At 45.1% G+C, this 22,273-nt stretch overlaps 1 protein-coding gene across 1 annotated transcript in view; it reads right to left on the bottom strand.

The window, feature by feature from the left end:
- LOC142183157 (pulmonary surfactant-associated protein D-like) overlaps window positions 1-10,916 on the bottom strand; it is a 48,896-nt gene extending 37,980 nt beyond the window's left edge. Inside the window, exon 1 of the mRNA XM_075258100.1 lies at window positions 10,787-10,916. Within this exon, the coding sequence (XP_075114201.1) occupies window positions 10,787-10,916 (130 nt within the window). The remainder of the gene's footprint in view (window positions 1-10,786) is intronic.
- Window positions 10,917-22,273: the final 11,357 nt, after the last annotated feature.

Here is a 22,273-nt window from a genome sequence, read left to right as displayed (position 1 = left end):
GAGCCCCAACTCAAATCGGTATTGACACCTTTCTTAAGTAAATAACCAAGAACAATGGCCTTGCTTCTTATGCAGAATTTACTAAGAAATCTATTTGTAGTCAAACATAAAATCAAATACATATAGTATCATATCCCGAAAACCTGTCCCCTCTCCATATAATAGCTTTAACCACTGTCGCATTAGCATGTGGTCAGTTTCTAAAGAAATTCGTATTGAAAAACATTTGAGAAGTTGGGAACTTGGCGCTGAAACTTGTAAACTTGTTTAAACATTTACATCTCTTATAGCAACAATGTAGATGAGGTTGTATGAAGATTGGAGAAATGTCCTCCCAGGCGAGAGGCTTATTGGATTTGCAAGTTGAACAGCAGGTACCTACATGGCTTACATGTGAGAACAGATCTTTCATTTATTTATTATTTTTCATGTAGTTTTTGTTGTAGGGTTTTTGTTGTTTATTTTTGTTTTTATTTATATTTTTATTTATATTTATTAGAGATGAGCGAACAGTAAAATATTCGATATTCGTTTCGAATAGCTGCTCAATATTCGACTATTCGATCGAGTATCGAACCCCATTATAGTCTGGGGAAAAATGCTTCATTTCAGTGGAACCCACCATTCGACTCAGGAAGGTCACCAAGTCCACTATGACACCCCAGGAAATGATACCAACACCTCTGGAATGACACTGGGACACTGGGGGCATGTCTGGGGGCATCTAACAAGCCCAAGTCACAGTTTTACCCCACCATCACAGCCTATCTACTAGACACTTTCCACACTCAAAAAAACTCTATCAAAGTGGGAAAATACCTGGAAATCTTCTTTCCTCCCCAATTGGATGGACAGAAACTCAAATTTAAAGATAAAGAAACATTAACAAGCAGCCCTTTTAAATCATGTTGCCCATGACAACCACAGATGGAATAGGCAATGGGAAATCCAAAAGCCTCCACCCTTAACTGTCATTGTTTATGTGTGTGTGTGTGTGTGTGTGTGTGTGTGTGTGTGTGTGTGTGTGTGTGTGTGTATGTGATGTGGTGAGACCTTCAAAAATTCACTTTTCTGGTCCTTAACGTGAGCCCTTTCAAATTAAGTTACAGGCCCTTAAGCTGAGCTACCAGCAGAGATTGAGGCCCTTGAGGTGACTTCAGCCTTTTACCTGCAGAGTTTTAGGCCCTTTAACTTAGTTCAGCCTTGCACCAGCAGAGATTTGATGGCCCTTTGGGTGAGTTGAGCCTGTAAACAGCAGAGATTTAGGTTTTGGCCCTTAGAGTGAGTAGAGTCTTTAAAATGCAGTGTTTTTGGCCCTTGGACTGAGTAGAGCCTTGCAACATCAGTGTTTTTGGCCCTTGGAGTGAGTAGAGCCTCTAACCAGCAGGGATGGGGAGAATCAGGGTGGTTTGAGATTCTAAACAGCAGAGTTGGGGAGAATCAGGGTGGATTGAGACTCTAACCAGCAGAGTTGGGGGGATTCAGGGTGGATTGAGCCTAGTAGGAGCACAATTGTGCAACGCTGGTGGTGAAGGAGTATGAGGAGGAGGAGAAATTGGAGAGGGTGAGCACACACATGAAACTTCATGTCAGGGTGCTTGACACCGGTGGACATGAAAATGATGAGTCGATCCAGTGGCTGTTCATTTTTATCTGCATCAGCCGGTCAGCACTGTCAGTTGACAGCCGGCTACGCTTATCCGTAATTATGCCACTGGCTGCGCTGAAGACCCTTTCCGAAAGAAGGGCAAGAAAGAATCTCCAATGTGTGCAGCGCAAGTTCCAGCCACAAATCCAACTTGGAGACCCAATAAGTATAGGGCGCAGAAGGATCGGAGAGGACAGGGCTGGTGTCGGCCAGGTACTCCCGCAACATGCGCCTATACTTGTCCCTCCTGGTGACACTAGGCCCCTCAGTGGCGGTACTTTGGCCACGGGGTGCCATTAACTTGTCGCAGACCTTGGAGAGTGTGCCCCTGCCGGGTGTGGACCGGATAACAGTTGCTCGCCTGTTGGAGGAACTGTCCTGTGTGCCACCAACAAGAGTTGATGGAAACATCTCCATCATATTCTGCACCAGTTGCTTGTGGCAATCACTGATGCGACTGGCCCTCCCCTCTACCGAAATAAAATTACAAACATTATTTTTATACCGGGGGTCGAGGATTGCAAAAATCCAGTAGTCGTTGCTCTCCAGGATTTTGACAATGCGTTTGTCAGTTGCAAAACACTCCAACATGTATTCAGCCATGTGTGCCAGAGTGTTACTTGGCATCACTCTCCATTTCCTCTTCTTCCTCTTCCATTTAGCCCCAACCGCGCTGCAGCAATGGGACACAATGAACTTCCCTGCTAGCCTCCTGTGTGACAATGAGATCTGCCACTTCGTCATCCTCCTCCTCCTCCCTCAATATACGCTGTGCAGCAGACAGGAGTGTGCCCTGACTATCCTGCTGGAATGGTTGTGCGCCTATGCCTGTCTCCTCAGCGTCCAATGCGTTATCCCTGATGGCGATGAGGGATTCTCAAATCACACACAGGAGCGGAAATGTGACACTCACAAGTGCATTGCCACAGCTCACCCTCATGGTTGAATCCTCAAAGATCTTGCATAAGTCTGCCATCCATGGCCACTCATGGTGCAGAAACTGCGGGAGCTAACTCTGAGGAACACTTGGGTTTTGGAGATGGTACTCCATCAAGGGTCTCTGCTGCTCACACACTCTGCTCAACATGTGATACGTCGAGTTCCAGTGTGTGGGGATGTTGCACATCAGCCGGTGTTCTGGCAGATGGTGGCATTGCTGGGGACTTCGGAGGCTAGCAGCGGCCACTGTGGACTTGCGAAAGTGGGCGCATAAGCGCAGCATTATCATTAGTAGCTCAGGTACATTTGGGTACGTTTTTAAGAAATATTGCACCACTAAATTGAACACGTGGGCCAAGCATGGAACGTGTCGGAGGTTGGCAAGCTCCAGAGCCACTACCAGGTTGCGGCCGTTATCGCACACGGCCATGCCTGGGCCCAGGTGCAGCGGCGAAAACCATGTTGCCATCTCATCAAGGAGGGCATCCCTCACCTCGGAGTCAGTGTGCTGTCTGTCCCCCAAATTGATGAGCTTCAGCAAGGCCTGCTGACGTCTCCCCACGCCAGTGCTGCAGCGTTTCCAGCAGGTAGCTGGGGTCGATGTGATGGCGGAGGAGGAGGAGGAGGAGGGTGGTGGTTCTGAGCCCCTGCCAGGAATGTTGGGCGGGGAAATGAGGTAGACCGCCCCAGATTGTGACCGGGTCCCAGCCTCAACTACATTCACCCAGTGTGCCGTCAGTGAAATGTAGCGTCCCTGTCTGTATGCACTTGTCCAAGCGTCGGTGGTCAAGTGGACCTTTGTGCAAATTGCGAAACTTAGGGCCCGCCTGATGTTGCGTGACATGTGCTGGTGCAAGGCAGGGACAGCACAGTGGGAGAAGTAGTGATGGCTCAGGATGGCATAGCGTGGTGCCGCACTTGCCATCAGGTCACAGAAGGCCTGAGTTTCCACAACGGCAACATCTCCTGGGCCAGGAGTTTGGAGATGTGCACGTTTAAGGTTTGTGCATGGGGGTGGGTAGTGCTGTATTTTTGCCTGTGCACAAAAGTCTGGGAGATGGTAGGTTGCTGTGAAGAGGCGCATGAATGTACAGGAGAAGGAGCTAAGGCAGGCAAAGGAGCTAAGGCAGGAGAAGGAGCTGAGGCAGGAAAAGGGGAGGATGAGGGAGAATTGGTGGAGGCAGATGTGGAGGTTTCCTGGCTGCTCGTCTGGACTGCAGCACCAGCACTGGCAACAGTGGGAGAGGCAAAGGTGGCAACACTGGACGACAATTGTCCTACGTTTGCTCTCTGCCACTGAGCCCAGTGCTTGCCTTCCAAATGACGGCGCATGCTAGTGGTTGTAAGGTTGCTCTTTTCAGAGCCCCTACTCAGTTTCGAGTTGCAGAGTGTGCAAACTGCAGTATATTTGTCTACCGCAAAGACATTAAAAAAATTCCACACCACCGAAGGCCGTGGTCTCGAAGTGGGAGTTTTTCTAGGCTGGCTACAAGAGGGAACATTTTGGGCCCTGCTGGCTGTGACCTGGCTTTGGTGAAGCAGCTGTCCTCTGCCTCTGGACATGTCTCTACCTCTAGCCACCCTCTTTGGTGCTGCACTTCCCTCCACATCTACACTGCTCTCCCCACTTGACATCCGCCCTGTCCAGGTTGGGTCAGTGTCCTCGTCGTCCACCACCTCCTCTTCCAATTCCTCTGATGGTTCCTCCTCCTCTTGCACACCGCACATAGCAACAGGTTGCCCTGATGGCAACTGTGTCTCGTCATCGTCATCACTGAGGGCCGATTGCTGCTCAACAACAACAACAGGAGATGACGGATGCTCCAGTGTTTGTGCATCAGGACACAGCAACTCATCTGTTACCTCTGGTGATTCAGGACGTGGTGGGACAGAGAGAGGGACAGTGAATGGACCCGAAAACAGCTCCTGGGAGGTGGGAAAGGTGGGATTAGGTTGCTGGGAAGATTGGGCATGTTGTGAGGAAGGAGGACCAGACTGATGGGTAGGAGGAGGAGTTGAGGTAGAGGCTGACTGGCTCGTGGAGAATGTGCTGAAAGCATTGTCCGCCAGCCAATGTAACAACTCTTCCTGGTGCTCGGGCCTGGTTAGGGTTGTACCCTGCACCCTACCTAATGTGGCCATCAAGCCGGTGGGGAGGCGCAATGTTTGCTGCCGCAGAGCAGTAGACACAGTAGACGCTGTTGGTTGAGCGCAACCTTGCTCCATATCTGCATTTCCATGCCCCCGTCCTCGACCCCGTCCCCTTGCGCTAGCCTTATGCATTTTTTTTTTTAGCAAGAACTGCCTGCTGTGGATTCCTGCTATTTTTTGGGGACACCCCTAATAAAAGCTGTTTGTCACGTATATAGCAAGAAGTAACTGCTGTGGATTCCTGCTATATTTTTGGGGACACCCCTAATAAAAGCTGTTTGTCACGTATATAGCAAGAAGTAACTGCTGTGGATTCCTGCTATTTTTTTGGGGGGACCCCCCTAATAAAAGCTGTTTGTCACGTATATAGCAAGAAGTAACTGCTGTGGATTCCTGCTATGTTTTTGGGGGACACCACTGAGAAAAGCTGTTTGTAATGTATATAGCAAGAAGTAACTGCTGTGGATTCCTGCTATGTTCTGGGGGGGCACCCCTAATAAGAGCTGTTTGTAACGTATATAGCAAGAAGTAACAGCTGTGGATTCCTGCTATTTTTTTGGGGGGACCCCTAATAAAAGCTGTTTGTCACATATATAGCAGGAAGTAACTGCTGTGGATTCCTGCTATTTTTTGGGGGGGACCCCTAATAAAAGCTGTTTGGAATTTTTATTGTTCTTTTTACAAATATGAATTAAAAGTTATATTTAGGGTTGAGCGATCAGGATCGGAAAAGATCGGATTCCGATCGGCGATCGAGTAAATTTTACGATTGCAATCGGAATTCCGATCCTGATCTTTTCCGGCGGGATCGAGGTCAGAGGTTATCTCAAGATCGTCTCAACCCTAGTCATGTATATATCATTAATAGGGTTGAGAGATTGGGAAAGATCGGATCCCGATCGGCGATCAAGCAAATTTCACGATCAAGATCGGCTGGAAAATTATTGGAAATCGGATTTTAAAATCGGTCCTGAAATCTCAAGATCGGCTCAACCCTAGTTATATTTTATTTTTTATGATGCTGGAATTTTATGCTATTTTTTCCAAAGTAACATGGAACAGAGGAATTGAGACGAAACAGAGAGATGTAGCTATAGGTTGTGCAGAGGCAGCAATAGCGCCCTGGAGCCCCATAAGATTCTCTACAACATAAGACACTAGCATTAGATAGCACATGATAAGGAACATTTAGGCTGGAAGATACCCTGTATAGTGACTTACTGTATATTATTATTCCTCAATTTTCCTTTAGTATACCAAATGATACATCTGTGTCCAAATAATACAAAATGGAGAGCGCATAAATAACATTGCCCAATTGATGAACTAAATAAAATTATTCCACTATGTGCAGGGGTCTTTCTATTTTGGGCATTAAGAATGAGTTGAGGGATCCAAGGTCAGGATACTAAGGTCACCAGAGTCTAGGGAATAATAAGATGATGTACCCTGTGTAACACATACACGTATAGTAGTAGTTTATTCTCTCATCCACAAGATGGAGCCCTTCTACCAGTTTTCAGTTAGAGCAGACTTTTCAGGAACAGGGGAAAGGCAGCACCCATGAATTTTGTTTAGAAAACACTGGATTTATATGGAACCTAAAATGTAGAGATGAGCGAACAGTGTTCTATCGAACACATGTTCGATCGGATATCAGGGTGTTCGCCATGTTCGAATCGAATCGAACACCGCGTGGTAAAGTGCGCCAAAATTCGATTCCCCTCCCACCTTCCCTGGTGCCTTTTTTGCACCAATAACAGCACAGGGGAGGTGGGACAGGAACTACGACACCGGGGGCATTGAAAAAAATTGGAAAAAGTCATTGGCTGCCGAAATCAGGTGACCTCCATTTTAGACGAATAGTGGATTTCAAATCCGGGTCATATGAGAATGTGAACTTTGTGACTATGAGACAGGGATAGCTGTACAGGCAGGGATAGCTAGGGATAACCTTTATTTAGGGGGGAATGTTATTAAAAATAACTTTTTGGGGCTCTATCGGGTGTGTAATTGTGATTTTTGTGAGATAAACTTTTTCCCATAGGGATGCATTGGCCAGCGCTGATTGGCCGAATTCCGTACTCTGGCCAATCAGTGCTGGCCAATGCATTCTATTAGCTTGATGAAGCAGAGTGTGCACAAGGGTTCAAGCGCACCCTTGGCTCTGATGTAGCAGAGCCGAGGCTGCACAAGGGTTCAAGCGCACCCTCGGCTCTGCTACATCAGAGCCGAGGGTGCGCTTGAACCCTTGTGCACACTCTGCTTCATCAAGCTAATAGAATGCATTGGCCAGCGCTGATTGCCCAATGCATTCTATTAGCCCGATGAAGTAGAGCTGAATGTGTGTGCTAAGCACACACATTCAGCACTGCTTCATCACGCCAATACAATGCATTAGCCAGTGCTGATTGGCCAGAGTACGGAATTCGGCCAATCAGCGCTGGCTCTGCTGGAGGAGGCGGAGTCTAAGATCGCTCCACACCAGTCTCCATTCAGGTCCGACTTTAGACTCCGCCTCCTCCAGCAGAGCCAGCGCTGATTGGCCGAATTCCGTACTCTGGCCAATTAGCACTGGCTAATGCATTGTATTGGCGTGATGAAGCAGTGCTGAATGTGTGTGCTTAGCACACACATTCAGCTCTACTTCATCGGGCTAATAGAATGCATTGGCCAGCGCTGATTGGCCGAATTCCGTACTCTGGCCAATCAGCACTGGCTAATGCATTGTATTGGCGTGATGAAGCAGTGCTGAATGTGTGTGCTTAGCACACACATTCAGCTCTACTTCATCGGGCTAATAGAATGCATTGGCCAATCAGCGCTGGCCAATGCATTCTATTAGCGTGAACTGAGTTTGCACAGGGGTTCTAGTGCACCCTCGGCTCTGCTACATCAGATTGCTACATCTGATGTAGCAGTGCCGAGTGTGCATCAGATGTGTAGTTGAGCAAAACTGACTCAGCACTGCTAAGTCTCTGCATTCGCATAGGAATGCATTGGCCAGCCTTCGGCCAATCAGCGCTGGCTCTGCCGGAGGAGGCGGAGTCTAAGGTCGGACCTGAATGGAGACTGGTGTGGAGCGATCTTAGACTCCGCCTCCTCCAGCAGAGCCAGCGCTGATTGGTCGAGTTCCGTACTCTGGCCAATCAGCACTGGCCAATGCATTTCTATGGGGAAAAGTTAGCTTGCGAAAATCGCAAACTGACAGGGATTTCCATGAAATAAAGTGACTTTTATGCCCCCAGACATGCTTCCCCTGCTGTCCCAGTGTCATTCCAGGGTGTTGGTATCATTTCCTGGGGTGTCATAGTGGACTTGGTGACCCTCCAGACACGAATTTGGGTTTCCCCCTTAACGAGTTTATGTTCCCCATAGACTATAATGGGGTTCGAAACCCATTCGAACACACGAACAGTGAGCGGCTGTTCGAATCGAATTTCGAACCTCGAACATTTTAGTGTTCGCTCATCTCTACTAAAATGTAAGATGTCCTCTATAGCAAGCACCCTGAACAACATGCCCGACCTCCCAGAAGCCTTTGCTGCATGATGCGAGGTTATAACCAAATCCTAATACAGTGTATAATTAAAAAAGCATACTTGTCATAGAGGTGTACAAGACATTGTTAGTTTCAGACTAGGGTTGAGCTGATCTTGAGATTTCAGGATCAATTTTAAAATCCGATTTCCGATCATTTTCCAGCCGATCCCGATTGTGAAATGTGCTCGATCGCCGATTGGGATCCGATCTTTCCCGATTGCTCAGCCCTATTAATGATATATACATGAATAGGGTTGAGCCAATCCTGAGATAAACTCCGACCTCGATCCCGCCGGAAAAGATTGCTCAACCCTATTTCAGACTTGATAAATACTACTGTAGTTTCATTACAAAGTATATTCTCTGAATGAGCTCGCTGAACTGGACACATGTATTTTTTTTAGCATTACAAGTTATATTCCCATGCTTCTACTTATTCCTATCAAATACGGTATATTAAAAGTTACATGGGAAGAATATGCAAATCTGTCTCCCAAGATGTAAACAGGTAGACAGTGCCTCTGTTATGCTGCCCTCTATAGCAAGCACCCTGAACAACATGCCCGACCTCCCAGAAGCCTTTGCTGCATGATGCGAGGTTATAACCAAATCAATTTCTCAGCTACGGACGGCACCGTTTCTGTCTCTTTGGACTTCATCAGCGCAGCATAGAGAGAATTGATTTGGTTTAAGTTAAAAGTTATGCATATGCAGACATTTTTCTATTTTCTATTTTTGTTGGCCAGAAATCCATCCAAAGATGGTGACACCCTTGTGCCCCCGGCCCCAGCAAAATGATGTCTCTATCAGCTTTGATCTGGGCGCCAGGGCTGTTAATGCCTGCTGGGTTGGGTTCAGGTGACAGACTCTGTTTAACTGCCAAAGTCTTCAGATTCTAAGACATTTGCAGTCTACAAAGTTTGCTCCACTGTCACAATGCTATCTACTGAACCATATATCTAGAACTACAGATGTAGCAGAAATTAACATGACTTACACTAGGTTCACACCTGCATTCGAGTTTCCGTTCAGGGAGTCTGCTTGTGTGCAAGTAAGGGAATCAATTAAGACTAGGGTTGAGCCGATCTTGAGATTTCAGGATCATTTTTAAAATCCAATTTCTGATCATTTTTCAATCGAACCTGATCCTGATCCCAATTCCAATCCTAATGCAAGTTAATAGGATTTTTTTTAATGATCAAAGATCGGATTATAAAAATGATCCTATTCACTACACAGCATGGAGTCCAAAAATTGAACGCTTCCATTTTTGGACTCCACGCTGTACAGTGATTAAAAAATCCCCCGGCTACTTAGTCTCCCCTGGTGTCCACTTACCTGCACAGAACCGCTGCCGCTGTCGCTCCCCATTCTTCTCGGTCCAGTTCTCTTTCATTTATAGGTCTGCAGAGCGCTATGCGCGCCCCCGCCTCCCAGACTAGTGTTACTGATGCTGGGAGTAGGCGGGGCTTGTTGTGGCTTAGGAGAGTGTGGGCAGGTACAGGGCGGGGAGATGTGAGTGCATCACTCACGTCTTCCCTCCCAGTACCCGCCCACACTCTCCTAAGCCACAAGCCCCGCCTTCTTCCTAGGTCTGTAACACTAGCCTGGGAAGCGGGGGCACGCACGGCTCTATGAAGGCCTGTAATTGAGTGAGAACCAGATCTAGAAGAACGGTGAGCGATAGCGGCAGTGGATCTGTGCAGGTAGGTAAAGCGATCGGGATTGGAATTCCGTTCCCGATCTATTTTAGGCAGGATTGGAACCCGATCGCGATCGTGAAATTTACTCGATCGCCGATCGGGATGTGATCTTTTCCGATACCGATCGCTCAACCCTAATTAAGACTGGTATAAGAAATGTCAGTCTTAATAAACTGACCCCATAGACTGCAAAAGTAGCACCCAAAGTATGGCAATTCTAATGAGGAAAGATGCCAAACTTTCTTCCTTTTGCCATAGTATACTGTAAAACGGGTAGATTATTTGATATATAATCCATCAAGAAAAAAAAACTAAATAAAAATTGATGAAAAGAATTATTTTCTGCCTCAGCTCCCGAGCTCCTGTAACTCAGAAAGGACATGAACTTTCTCATCAATTCTTAATGATACAGACGTATTCCTGACACTAGCATTCTGAGTTCTGTCTGCTCTAATTTACTACACCTCAAAACAGAAAAAACAGGATTTTATTACCTGAAATAATTGGAGGTGACAGTTTAATAACATTAGAAGGTACAAGACTTCTTAACATCTGAGTGATCTACAAGGAGCCAACAACTCAGTAACCTCTAAAAGCCACAAATGGAGAAACGGAGAAGGAATAGTATTAACTTTGCATTGAACTTTAAAGGGGCTCTATCAGCAAAATTATTCTGTATGAGCCCCACATATGCATGAATAGCCTTTAAAAAGGCCATTCAAGCATTGCTAATGTTATATTAAACTACCCCCCCCCTCCCTGTTTTAAAATAAAACCCTAAAAAAGAATATGATAATCATACCATATCGTGCACATTGGGCGAGCGTGCACGGTCCGATGTCATCTTTAGCCACGCCTACATCTTCTTTCTTCTTGCATCGATGTCCTCGAGTCTCATCTTCCTTGTCGTCTTCTTCTTCTTCTTCCGGCATCATTGCTTGTAATCCTGTGCCGACGCAGTAGCAGGAGAACAGTAGCAGGGGAACTGAGCATGCTCAGTTCCCCTGCTACTGTTCCCCTGCTACTGCGCCGGCACGGGATTGAAGACAAGGAAGACGGGACCCGAGGAGTAGCAGGGGAACAGTAGCAGGGGTACTGAGCATGCTCAGTATGCTCAGTTCCCCTGCTACTCTGTCGGCGCGGGATGACAAGCAATGATGCCGGAAGAAGAAGACGAGGAAGACGGGATCCGAGCACATCACTGCAAGAAGAAAGAAGATGTAGGCGTGGCTAAAGATGACGTCGGACCATGCATGCCCGCCCAGCGTGCACGATACGGTATGATTATCATATTCTTTTTTAGGGTGTTATTTTAACCCCTTCCCGACATCCGCCGTAATAGTATGGCACGTGCTGGGTATGTAACTATGGCGACCGCCTGGGAGCCGGGCGGCCGCAATAGCTGCCGGGTGTCTACTGCTTTAAGCAGTAGACAACCGGCGCTAATGTCTCCGATCAGTCCCCGGACCGCCCCGGAGACGCCATTTTCCCGGCGGTGCATGGACGACGCCATTTTGCCGGTGATCACCAACACCTGGGGCAAGTTCCAGGGCCGACGTCACGTTGCCATGACAGCCAGGAGCCTTGTTAAAGGCTCCCGGGCCGGTCTGCAATATCTTTCTTTTGCATGCTGGTCCATGCAGCCTGCAAACGAAATGATGATTTTTTGCAATGCATTGCTATGCAATAGCATTGTAATGCATTGCATTAGTGATCAGACCCCCTGGGGTTCAGACCCTAACAAAATTTTAAAAAAGTAAAAAAAATATAATTTTTTTTTTTTAAAGTATTAAAAATTCAAATCACCCCCCTTTCCCTAGAACACATAGAAAAGTAGTTAAATACTGTGAAATGCATACATGTTAGGTCTCCCTGTGTCCAAAATCAGCCGCTCTACAAATCTATAAAAATATTTTTCCTGTACGGTAAAATTCGTAGCGGGAAAAATAGTCAAAAGTGCCAAACCGCTGTTTTTTCACTGTTTTGATTCTGATAAAAATTTGAATAAAAAGTGATCAAAGCAATAGCATTTCCCAAAAATGGTAGAACTAAAAAGTACACCCCGCCCCGCAAAAAAGACTCCCTATGCATCCCTGTACACGTACATACACGTATATACGTATAAATAAAAGTTACGGCTGTCAGAATATGGCGACTTTTACAAAAAAAATTTTTAACACAGTTTTGGATTTTTTTTAAGGAGTTAAAATGTAAATAAAACCATATAAATTTGGTATCCCCAGAATTGTACCGAAACACAGAATACAGGGGACATGTCATTTTGGCTGCACAGTGAACGCCGTAAAACCGAATCCCGTAAGAATGTCGCAGAAATGCACTTTTTCTTCAAATTCACCCCATTCTGAATTTTTTTTCCAACTTCCCAGTACATTATACAGAATAATTAATGGTGGCATCACGAAGAAAAATTTGTTCCGCAAAGATTAAGACCTCAAGGGAGTGGAGAAATAAAAAAGTTATGGGGTTTAGAAGGAGGGGAGTCAAAAACGAAAATCAAAAAATGCCATCGGCGGGAAGGGGTTAAACTAAAAATAGAAAAAAAGTTGACTAAGTAAAAATAAATCTGTTGCATTGAGATTTGTTGCATACTGAATTATTTGTAAACATCTGATGTACGGCATAAAGCAATCTGAACAGAGCTTAAGCTGTCACTTGCCTGAATGGGAAAATAAAGACAATGCTTGTCACTTTAGCTCAGTAGGGGGCAGTATCATACAATTGCAGCCGCACTCTGTAGCAGAAGCTTCTGGCTGTGTTTTTGGTGAGTTGTGACTTCTAGGAAATGGTTCCTGTTACCTAATTTCCCTTATAATGGTAGATATCTTTGTGTATTATTGGTGTACGTCCGTGTAAATTACATATCCATAGGTTTAATATGAAGTACGTGGTGCGAACACTATTCGGAACAGCCATTCCGAATAGCACGCTCCCATAGAAATGAATGGAAGCGGCTATTCATTTCTATGGGAGCGTGCTATTCGGAACGGCTGTTTCGAATAGTGTTCGCTCATCTCTAAATAACACACTACCATGGCATTCTCACTAGGTACTATTGTCATCCTACCACTTAGTAATAATAGTCATTATTAGACTCCAGCTGACACAGAATGGCTGCCCGCAATTTCAGTTAATATGTCCTGACATTTCACAGAATATTCTTTCTGGTGACTCTCATGGATGGAAAACAATGGGCAGAGAATCCAATAGTCTACTTTAAATTTTTACTTCTTAAATTTATCAACATATCAAGGACCTATCTTGTGCGCCACAGCCCCCATTCTGCACCTCGCTGACCACATTGTGCAAATATGGGCAGGAAGGGGACGGGGATGTCTCAGCCCAACATATTATTACATGCCAATATTCTGATGAGTTATAATGGAAATCTGTCAGTTCCTATCTAGTGAAGATCTCCATTGTGATGCACAGGAGTGCGCCTTGTTTATGCAGAGGTCAAAGTGTCTTCATAAATCAGTCCTGCGCCTGCGTACCAAACACCAGTCTTAATAAATCTGCTCCACTGTAATTTAACATTGTCATCCTAGAGATTTCCCTCTCCTTACTTAATAGGTTACAGTGCTGGCCATGACAACGAGACAGCCAGGCAACAAGGGCATGAGAGACTTGGCAGGCTGAATATATCTGATGCTTGCTGAAATCCTTCTGTCTCCAAATAATCCCAGACATTCTCCATGATGCTGAGATCGGATCTCTGTGGGGACTTGTGCCATCTCTTCCAGGACTCCCCCTCTAATTTGCAGTCACACTATATGTTAATGGTATTCAGATTTCTCTTTTGTTCATACATTTCACTATTAATTAGTAATAATAAACTAATAACCATGACAAACCTTTGCACAGTCATTATAGAACAATGGCACACAGGGAGTCGCGACCAGACACAGAATTTGCAAATGAGGTCTGTAAATGGAATGCAAAAATCACACTGGGTAACAGCTAGTTTTAGAATTTGCTCCTATCTTTGCTTTAATATCCTTGGGAGTCTAGAATAGCTTAGTGGTTAGAACATCGAGTGGTCTAAGATGGTCTGTAAGGATTTTTTTTTGTCTCTCTTGCAGTTTAATGAATATCCCTAGCGTTTTATGGTTGTGATAACTAACACCAGCCTGATAAAGACCCTCGTTTAAACGGGTTTTCCAGGCAAAAAATCATTTTTCAACAAACATCTTTTAATGCTATTAATAGGTTAATAAGTGCAACCAGATTCCTTTAGCAGTGTTTTGAGTGAGCTCCTTGCATCTTCTGCATTGGTTTACATCCTTATCTTCCTGTGGTTTGTTTCCTACAAGTTCCATGATGCCTCACTTCTCTCTCTTGCTCACTGACCCTCTTCGCACATACTACTCACCGATGATCCGACACGTTTGCGGAAAGGTTAAAAATTTAATATCTGTAGGTTATACGACACATATTACTGTCTAAATATACTATATGTTTAATAAACATATATTAGAAAGATAGCAGCGGTAAGGGCAACACAGTGGCTCAGTGGTTAGCAGTGTAGCCTTGCAGAGCTGGAGTCCTGGGTTTGAATCTCGACAGGAGCAACATTTGCAAGGAGTTTGTATGTTCTCCCCGTTTTTGCGTGGATTTCCTCCCATTCTACAAAGACATACTTAAATGAAACAAAATAAAATAAAATGTACATTGTGATCCCTATATGGGGCTCACAATTTTCATTAAAAAAAAAAAAAAGAAAGTTGGGGGGGAGGGGTAAAAATATTGATTTATACTGGACAACCCCTTTAAGTATTTAGACTATGCACACAGCCCTCACCGAAAGCTCAGAATAAAGTTCCTGTATAGCACCACCGAATCCTGTACATGACCTTTTGCTGCACGCTGCCTTTGTTATTTACTTTCCGATATTGATCTTGTATTGATCGGATCGTCTCGGTCTCACATCCTCAGCAGTATACGTGGCGCATGTTAAGTCCGTACCACCATGAAGGAGTTAATGTAAATGTCTATCGGGATAAAATATAGGCAGCGCTCTTTGCCTGGCACGGAGGGGGGGGCAATATCCTCATACTGCAGAACATATCTCCAATTGTAAGACTGTGTCATTGTTGTGATTTTTAGGAAGTTTGTCCTTCTGCATAGGACACTAGGTATCTCCATAATCTCTGTATACTTTATACAGGGTAAAACATGGACCTTTACTTTGGCTTAGAGAATTTCAATAGCTTTAATGTGCGGAGAGGCGTTCACAGAATAACACTGTGTCACTGCCATGAGGTGCCATTGTCTTTGTCATCCTGACACTTAGTAATAATAGTAATTATTAAACTTCTGACATGGAGCTGCTGTCCACAATTGTAGCTTTCCTGACATTTCACAGTAAAAAGGTACAGACTGCTTCTTTAATGGATGTAAAGGATGGAAGAACAATGTGGGGAGACCCCGATACTGTTTTAAAATTTTGGAGGTGCCTATTTTTCACGTTGTTTTTAGTAAATGCTCTTAAAGGGGTTGTCCCATCACAAGGATCCTATCTATACTGCTTGTTAATGTGGATATAAGACTTTTCCTAAATACACTGCTTCAGCAAAACTGCTTTGTTTGTCCACTATCTTACTTTATTCAATTCTTTGTGGCCACAGCCCTGATTTAGCTGCTCATGAGTCAAGTGATGTATCTGCTGCTCTCAGGGGGGGAGGGGCTAAGTGCAGGGAGCGAGCCTGTGTTTCTAGCTATTCCTGTGTCTACACCACATGACCTAGGTCCTGCACTCAGATAGGGGAGAGGAACTGCTTTCATTTCTTCTGTTCTCCCAGTTATCAGGCTAGCTAATTCAATTGTGTTCATTATGGCAGAGACAGGCAGTCTCTGTATGTAACACAGAATGGAGTTGCTGCTGCCTGTACTTCATAGTCCAATATGGGTGGGCGGAGCTACACGTGAATTTGGGGGTGGAGCTAAACAGCAGGTTGCCTGTGAAACCCCGCCCACCAAATGATGCAAGAAACCAGGAAGAAAGAAGATTTTACAGGAGTGAAGACTGATGAGTATGCGACGTGGGAATACCCCTTTAAGGTTTACTGTCAGACAACAATCCACATCTACTGTATTGTCAATGTACTACTGTACAAAGCCTGCACTAGACACGTTTCAGCCTTAGGGACTAGGGTTGAGCAATCGGGATCGGGAAAGATCGGATCCCAACCGTCGATTGAGAAAATTTCACGATCATGATCGGCTGGAAAATGATCGAAAATCAGATTTTAAAAACGATCCTGAAATCTCAAGATCGGCTCAACCCCACTCTATAAACATAAAGTAACTAGGGTTGAGCCGATCCCGATCGGCAATCGAGCAAATTTCACGATCACGATAGGGATCGGCTGGAAAATGATTGAAATTCAGATTTAAAAACGATTCTGAAATCTCAAGATCAGCTCAACGCTATTAAGGGGCACTATCAGTATTTAGGTTTTTTTTCATCATTACCTTTCGAATGCCATAACGTTAGGATTATTACATTGATACACTGCTCTTCAGTCCTGCAAGAATTTTCATAATCTGCCAAAATCTGTGGACTGTGAAAAGCGCTGCTGAAAAAAATGGGATGCTTTTTGGCTGTGGCTCACTACGTGATGCCTTAGCTTTGCGTTGCATGATTTTGTGCAACTGCTTAACACTAAAAGGATGTGTACATACATATACGTCCTTGTGGTATTAAGAGTGGACCACCTTCATGTAAAAATCTCAAGCAGTCTGGAAGTAGTTATGGATAACACGGTCCTAGTCCTTATTATAGGTTGGCCATCAGAGAACCATTTAGAACTGAGAACATGTTAATGGTCACTAGGGTTGAGCGATCAGAATCGGAAAAGATCGGATTCCGATTGGCAACCGAGTAAATTTCACAATTGCGATTGGAATTCCAATCCCAATCTTTTCCGGCGGGATCGAGGTCGGAGGTTATTTCCCACAATGCTTTGCCACTGGCCAATCATTGTGGGAAAAGCTACCATTAGGGTTGAGCGATCGGGATCGGAAAAAATCGGATCCTCGATCGGAGATCGAGCAAATTTCACGATTGGGATAGACTGGAAAATGATCGAAAATCGGATTTTAAAAATGATCCTAAAATCTCAAGATCAGCTCAACCCTAATGGTCACCTGTTGGAAGTCAGCAGTGGACTGTAGAATCGTGCCTTTAGAGGGGTGTTCCCCGCCACCCAAAGATGATGCTGAGCTGTAAGGTCGGCCATTATGGTAGGAAATTGATATTGGTAGACAAATCTGATGATGCCAATATGTTTGGAAAGGGCGAAGGTGCCAACAAAACTGGTAGTGCGTTCAATCAAACACATGGACAGCTTTGCAATGTTATAGAATATGAAAAGTGAGTGGCAAAGTTCCTTTAAGAGGAGGAGAATGGGGCTCTGTCATGTGGCTTTTCCAGTTGAGAAACCATTGGTGACTGGTGGGGTTAGAGGAGTGATGTGACCACTTGTGTTATATAGAATTTTATTGAAATAGAAAATTCTATTAAATCGCTATATTTTTATTGGCTCATTAAGACTTTTCAGGAATTGTACTGGGTTGTAGCTTCAGTGAAAACTTTGATTTACAGACAATGATGTCACTATGCAGATTAATTGTCAAGAAATACAGTCTTAAAACAGTTTAGATAGGGGCATAGCCCACCCATGAAACCCATGAAGACTCTCTTAGTCATGGACGATATTCAGGTTTATCTGTAATACTAGCATTACCCGCGACTTCGTCCGCACCACACTCACTCCCTGCGAATCACCTCCTACGCGGCCACAGCTTCCCCGGTGCACCCGTCCTCCTTCCCCTTGCATGCGCGGCAGCGCCTCGGCAGTTTCCCCACCCTGCCACAACCAAGGGCACCACTCCCATCCATGCACAGCAGCTGGAGTCATCCGCAGCACGCAACAATGCCCCCCGCCAGTGCTTTACATACAAACTCCAACGGGTGGCCCCACTATCAATACCCTCCCACCATCCCTCATCCCCCCCTATCCCCCCCAACCCCAAACCACCCACCGCCCCCCCCCCCCCCCCCGAACCACAAACAACCCACCAAAGTCCATTGCCCGCCTACACCCAGCCATGCTCCAATAGGAGGTGCGTGGAAACACCTGCGCTGGCGTAATGCGGTGGCGATTTGGGGTGAGTGACCCACATTTAGAGTAGCCTATCTTTCCCTCCTGGGCAATATGTCGGTCTGTGTGAAATTTCAAAAAAATCCATTCATCCATTGATTGAGGAACAAACATCAAACACACAAACCCACAAACATCCAAACACACAAACTTTCACCTTTATAATAGTAGGATATAAGTTACGAAATTTTTTTATTTTTTCTAGCATCTTGATTTAGACACAGTGTTAACATAACGCCATTGAAAATCAGCAACAGTGTACTAATAGCATATTCATACAGAATCCACTATTCATTCTATGAAGCCTTTACTTGTATAAATGAATTGTTAATGCTAATGGTACTATGCTTTAATGTAACCTTATCAAGCCAATGGAACTAAATGACCCTTAGTATTTTATGACACTCATGCACGGATTAGATAATTATTATCACACTGAGTGTCGGCGGAATTTAATACAAGTCTCTTGACATTAGCCCCCTCTTCTAAGGGAACCTCAGTCCAGACACTGTAATTAAATGAACCCAGCCACAGTATAATCGCTACAAGCGCGCATAGTCCACCAGCTAATTGCTGCTTACTTAGCCGAACACTATCCAATCTGGATAACTTGTTGCTTTCTTACACAGATGTATTCACTCCGAAAAGGAGTATCCAACTCAACCTCAGTTCACATCTCATTTTCAAGGCAAGAATGGCTTAGTCTGCGGTGCGATCCTGCCAGGGGCATTGCTAGGGTGCATTAACATGTCATGGGATGCTGGAATTCAGCCTGTGGCCTATCTGCTTCTGTCACAAGCAGATATAGCTGAAAATTGCTTATGCCTAGGGATCTGGGACACTGTGGAAGGAGTTCAGTCATAAGTAATAATAATACATTTTATTTATATAGCACCAACATATTCCGCAGCGCTGTACAATTTGTAGGGTTCAAGTACAGACAGATACATGACAAAGAAAGACACTTCACACAATGGGACTGAGGGTCCTGCTCGCAAGAGCTTACAATCTATGAGGTAGTGGGGTGACACAAGAGGTATCAAATCAATCTACTATGTTACTATGACACCACTAGAAATACATTGAGAAACACATGGTAAATGGTTGAACCTCACAAGACTGGTGTTAATGAATATTTTTGCAATTTGGCCCCCTGGTTCATTTTGGACCTACCTTGTTTGACATAAAGTGGGTGTCCTGCTATTATACTATGGGTTCTCCTCAGACCCCAGATTTTATCAAGCGGGGATCCAGGAGAGGTGAGTAAAATAAAAATCAGTTATACTTGTCTTCTTTCACCTCTCCTAGGCATCCTCATGGCATCTAGCATCCTCTTCAGGCCTCGTTCAGCCTCTAGCTGATGTAACGCCTCCCAAGGTCACCACTGAGGTCTGTGAATGGATCTCATTGGTGACATGGGGCGTGCCGACTTCAGCGTCATGACATCAACTCACCCTACGTGATGGGCCTCATTGGTGACTATGGCCTCTTCATGCCAGGGAACTGCTCTATTATCTGGAGAGTTAAGTAAAAAATTTACATTTGTACTCATTTTACCTCACCTTTCCTGGTCATCCAGAAGTCTCCTGGCTTTCCTGTTCAGGCCTCTTCTGGCCTCTGGCTGACAGCACCCACCCCAGAGGTATTGGCGTAAACCAACGTCATGATGTTTTGACCCACCATTATGAAGTTGTCATGTCCCAAGTGACCAATGAGGCACAATCCTAAGCCTCAGCGGTGAAGAGGGATGTATAAAATTAGTCAGAGGCCAGAAGAGGATGCCAGGAGACTACCAGATGGCGTAAGGACGCCCAGGAAAGATGAGGCAAGGTATAAACTGGTTGTTATTTTTACTAATCTTACCATAATTGGATTTCTTCAAGAATACCCCTATCCGCATGCCTTATAGAAGCAACGAGGCATTATGGGGAGTCATCTGAATAGCATCATGTAGGTTTACATGAAGAAAGGCCTGTCTTGTCTAGGTTTTCCCCAGAAAAAGTAGCTAGATACTGAAAAAAGGGTTGCCTCGGATTGTTACATCATGATTAGTGATGAGCAAGCAGTATTCAATAGAGATGAGCGAGTAGTGTTCGATCGAGTAGGTGTTCGATTGAATACTACGGTATTCGAAATACTCGTACTCGATCGAACACTACTAGCTGTTCGAAGTTTAAGGTTCGATGCAGAACCAGCGTTGATTGGCAGAATGCTATACATTCTGCCAATCAACGCTGGTTCTTCTCTTACCTTTCCGAAGTCTTCTCCACGCTGCATCCCCGCGTCTTCTTCCGGGTGGAATTCACTCTGCCTAGGCATCCGGCCTAGGCAGAGCCGACTGCATACACGCGCATGCGCAGTCGGCTCTGCCTAGGCCGGATTCCACCCGGAAGAGGACGCGGGACCCTGCTCCGGGAGAAGACTTCAAGCAGAATCCAGCCCGACCATCACTTGTGGACAGTGTGCGGCTGTTCGAATCGGATTTCGAACCTCGGACACTTTAGTGTGCACTCATCTCTAGTATTCAATCGAATACCTCGCCGGCATAGGAATGCGTGTAAGCGGCCGAACACCAGGGGACCTTGGTGTTCGGCCGATTACACACATTCCTATGCTGGCGAGGTATTTGATCGAATACTACTCGCTCATCAGTAATCATGATAACTGCACTATAATGAAGCAATGTTAGATACAGATATCTCACTTTGTACACTTTACTCCTAACATATTGTTATAGGTTACTTAAACATCTATAATCTCGCTCTGTAGTAAAACTCTGCTGCAAGCCATGTACTGACCTGCTGTAGCGCCATGCATCTAGTGTATGATTATGTATCTAAGATGAATAGAAGACTCCATGGGCTCCTAGTTCGCAGGACGATAGAACATTTGACTGTAATCTCAGCTCACATTTGTTTCTCGAAAGTCTTAGCGGTAAGTATAGGGGATAAAGAATGGTGACTGATCAGCTTTGTAAGCCACAGTTATCGAAGCGGCGGTGCATACAAATGTAATTTCCAGACATTGTACTAATGCATTGTTTGAAGGCTTGTGCGGATCGCGGAGGTTTTACTATTCATGGCATGTACCTTATCTGTAGATAGGTTTGAAGAATCTGTCCCAGGTTTTGATGTCTAAGAGTTGAGGTCCACGTGTGTGGTCCAGGCCGGAATTTGCCTGCTGATGTGTTTATATAAGATTTACATTAAAGCAAATCCTTTCTGGCCTGGTTATTACAGATTGCCTTCACCAACTAAGACGACTCTAACTATCCATTGTCCATATACAGTACTATGGCTATAGGAGGAAACGCATAGATACTTGGGAAACTGATGGAGCAAAATTCTGGAAATTTGAGCCAAAAACTGTCCAGCATGTTCAGTGTCTTATTTATCAAGTGTTTTGGACACATTTTTTTTTATAGTTTTTCTACTTGTATGAAAGATACAGCCTAACAGACTACTCATATGCCAGGTTTTCAGACCCCCAAGTATAATGATCGGACGCCCGGGAGAGGTAAGGGAACATAAAAAACACAGATACTTACTTCTCCGCGCTCCATTCAGGCATCGGGCCTAGTTGTGTGACGTCCCTGATGTCACTTGACCGGGACCTGCGTCATGTGACGTCCGGACATCATTGAAGATGGCAGCATTGAAGACTGCAGCAGAGCCGGGGATAGGTAAGTGACTGTTTTTTATGTTTGTATCCCCCCTCGGTCTCTGATTATTATACTCTGGGGTCTGAAAAGACCCCAGAGAATATTAATTGTCCTTGGGTGTTTATTATGGGGCATGATACTGTGTGCAGGGGCCACTATGGGGCATAATACTGTGTGCAGGGACCACTATGGGACATAATACTGTGTTCAGGGGCCACTATGGGGCATAATACTGTGTGCAGGGGTCACTATGGGGCATAATACTGTGTTCAGGGGCCACTATGGGGCATAATACTGTGTGCAGGGGTCACTATGGGGTATAATACTGTGTGCATGGCTTACTAAGGGACATAATACTGTGTGCAGGGGCCACTATGGGGCATAATACTGTGTACAGGGGCCACTATGGGGCATAATACTGTGTGCAGGGGTCACTATGGGGCAT

The sequence above is a fragment of the Leptodactylus fuscus genome, chromosome 10 (assembly GCF_031893055.1).
Source record: "Leptodactylus fuscus isolate aLepFus1 chromosome 10, aLepFus1.hap2, whole genome shotgun sequence".
Taxonomy (NCBI): Eukaryota; Metazoa; Chordata; class Amphibia; order Anura; family Leptodactylidae; genus Leptodactylus; species Leptodactylus fuscus.
This window is presented reverse-complemented; position numbering and strand designations above follow the sequence as displayed.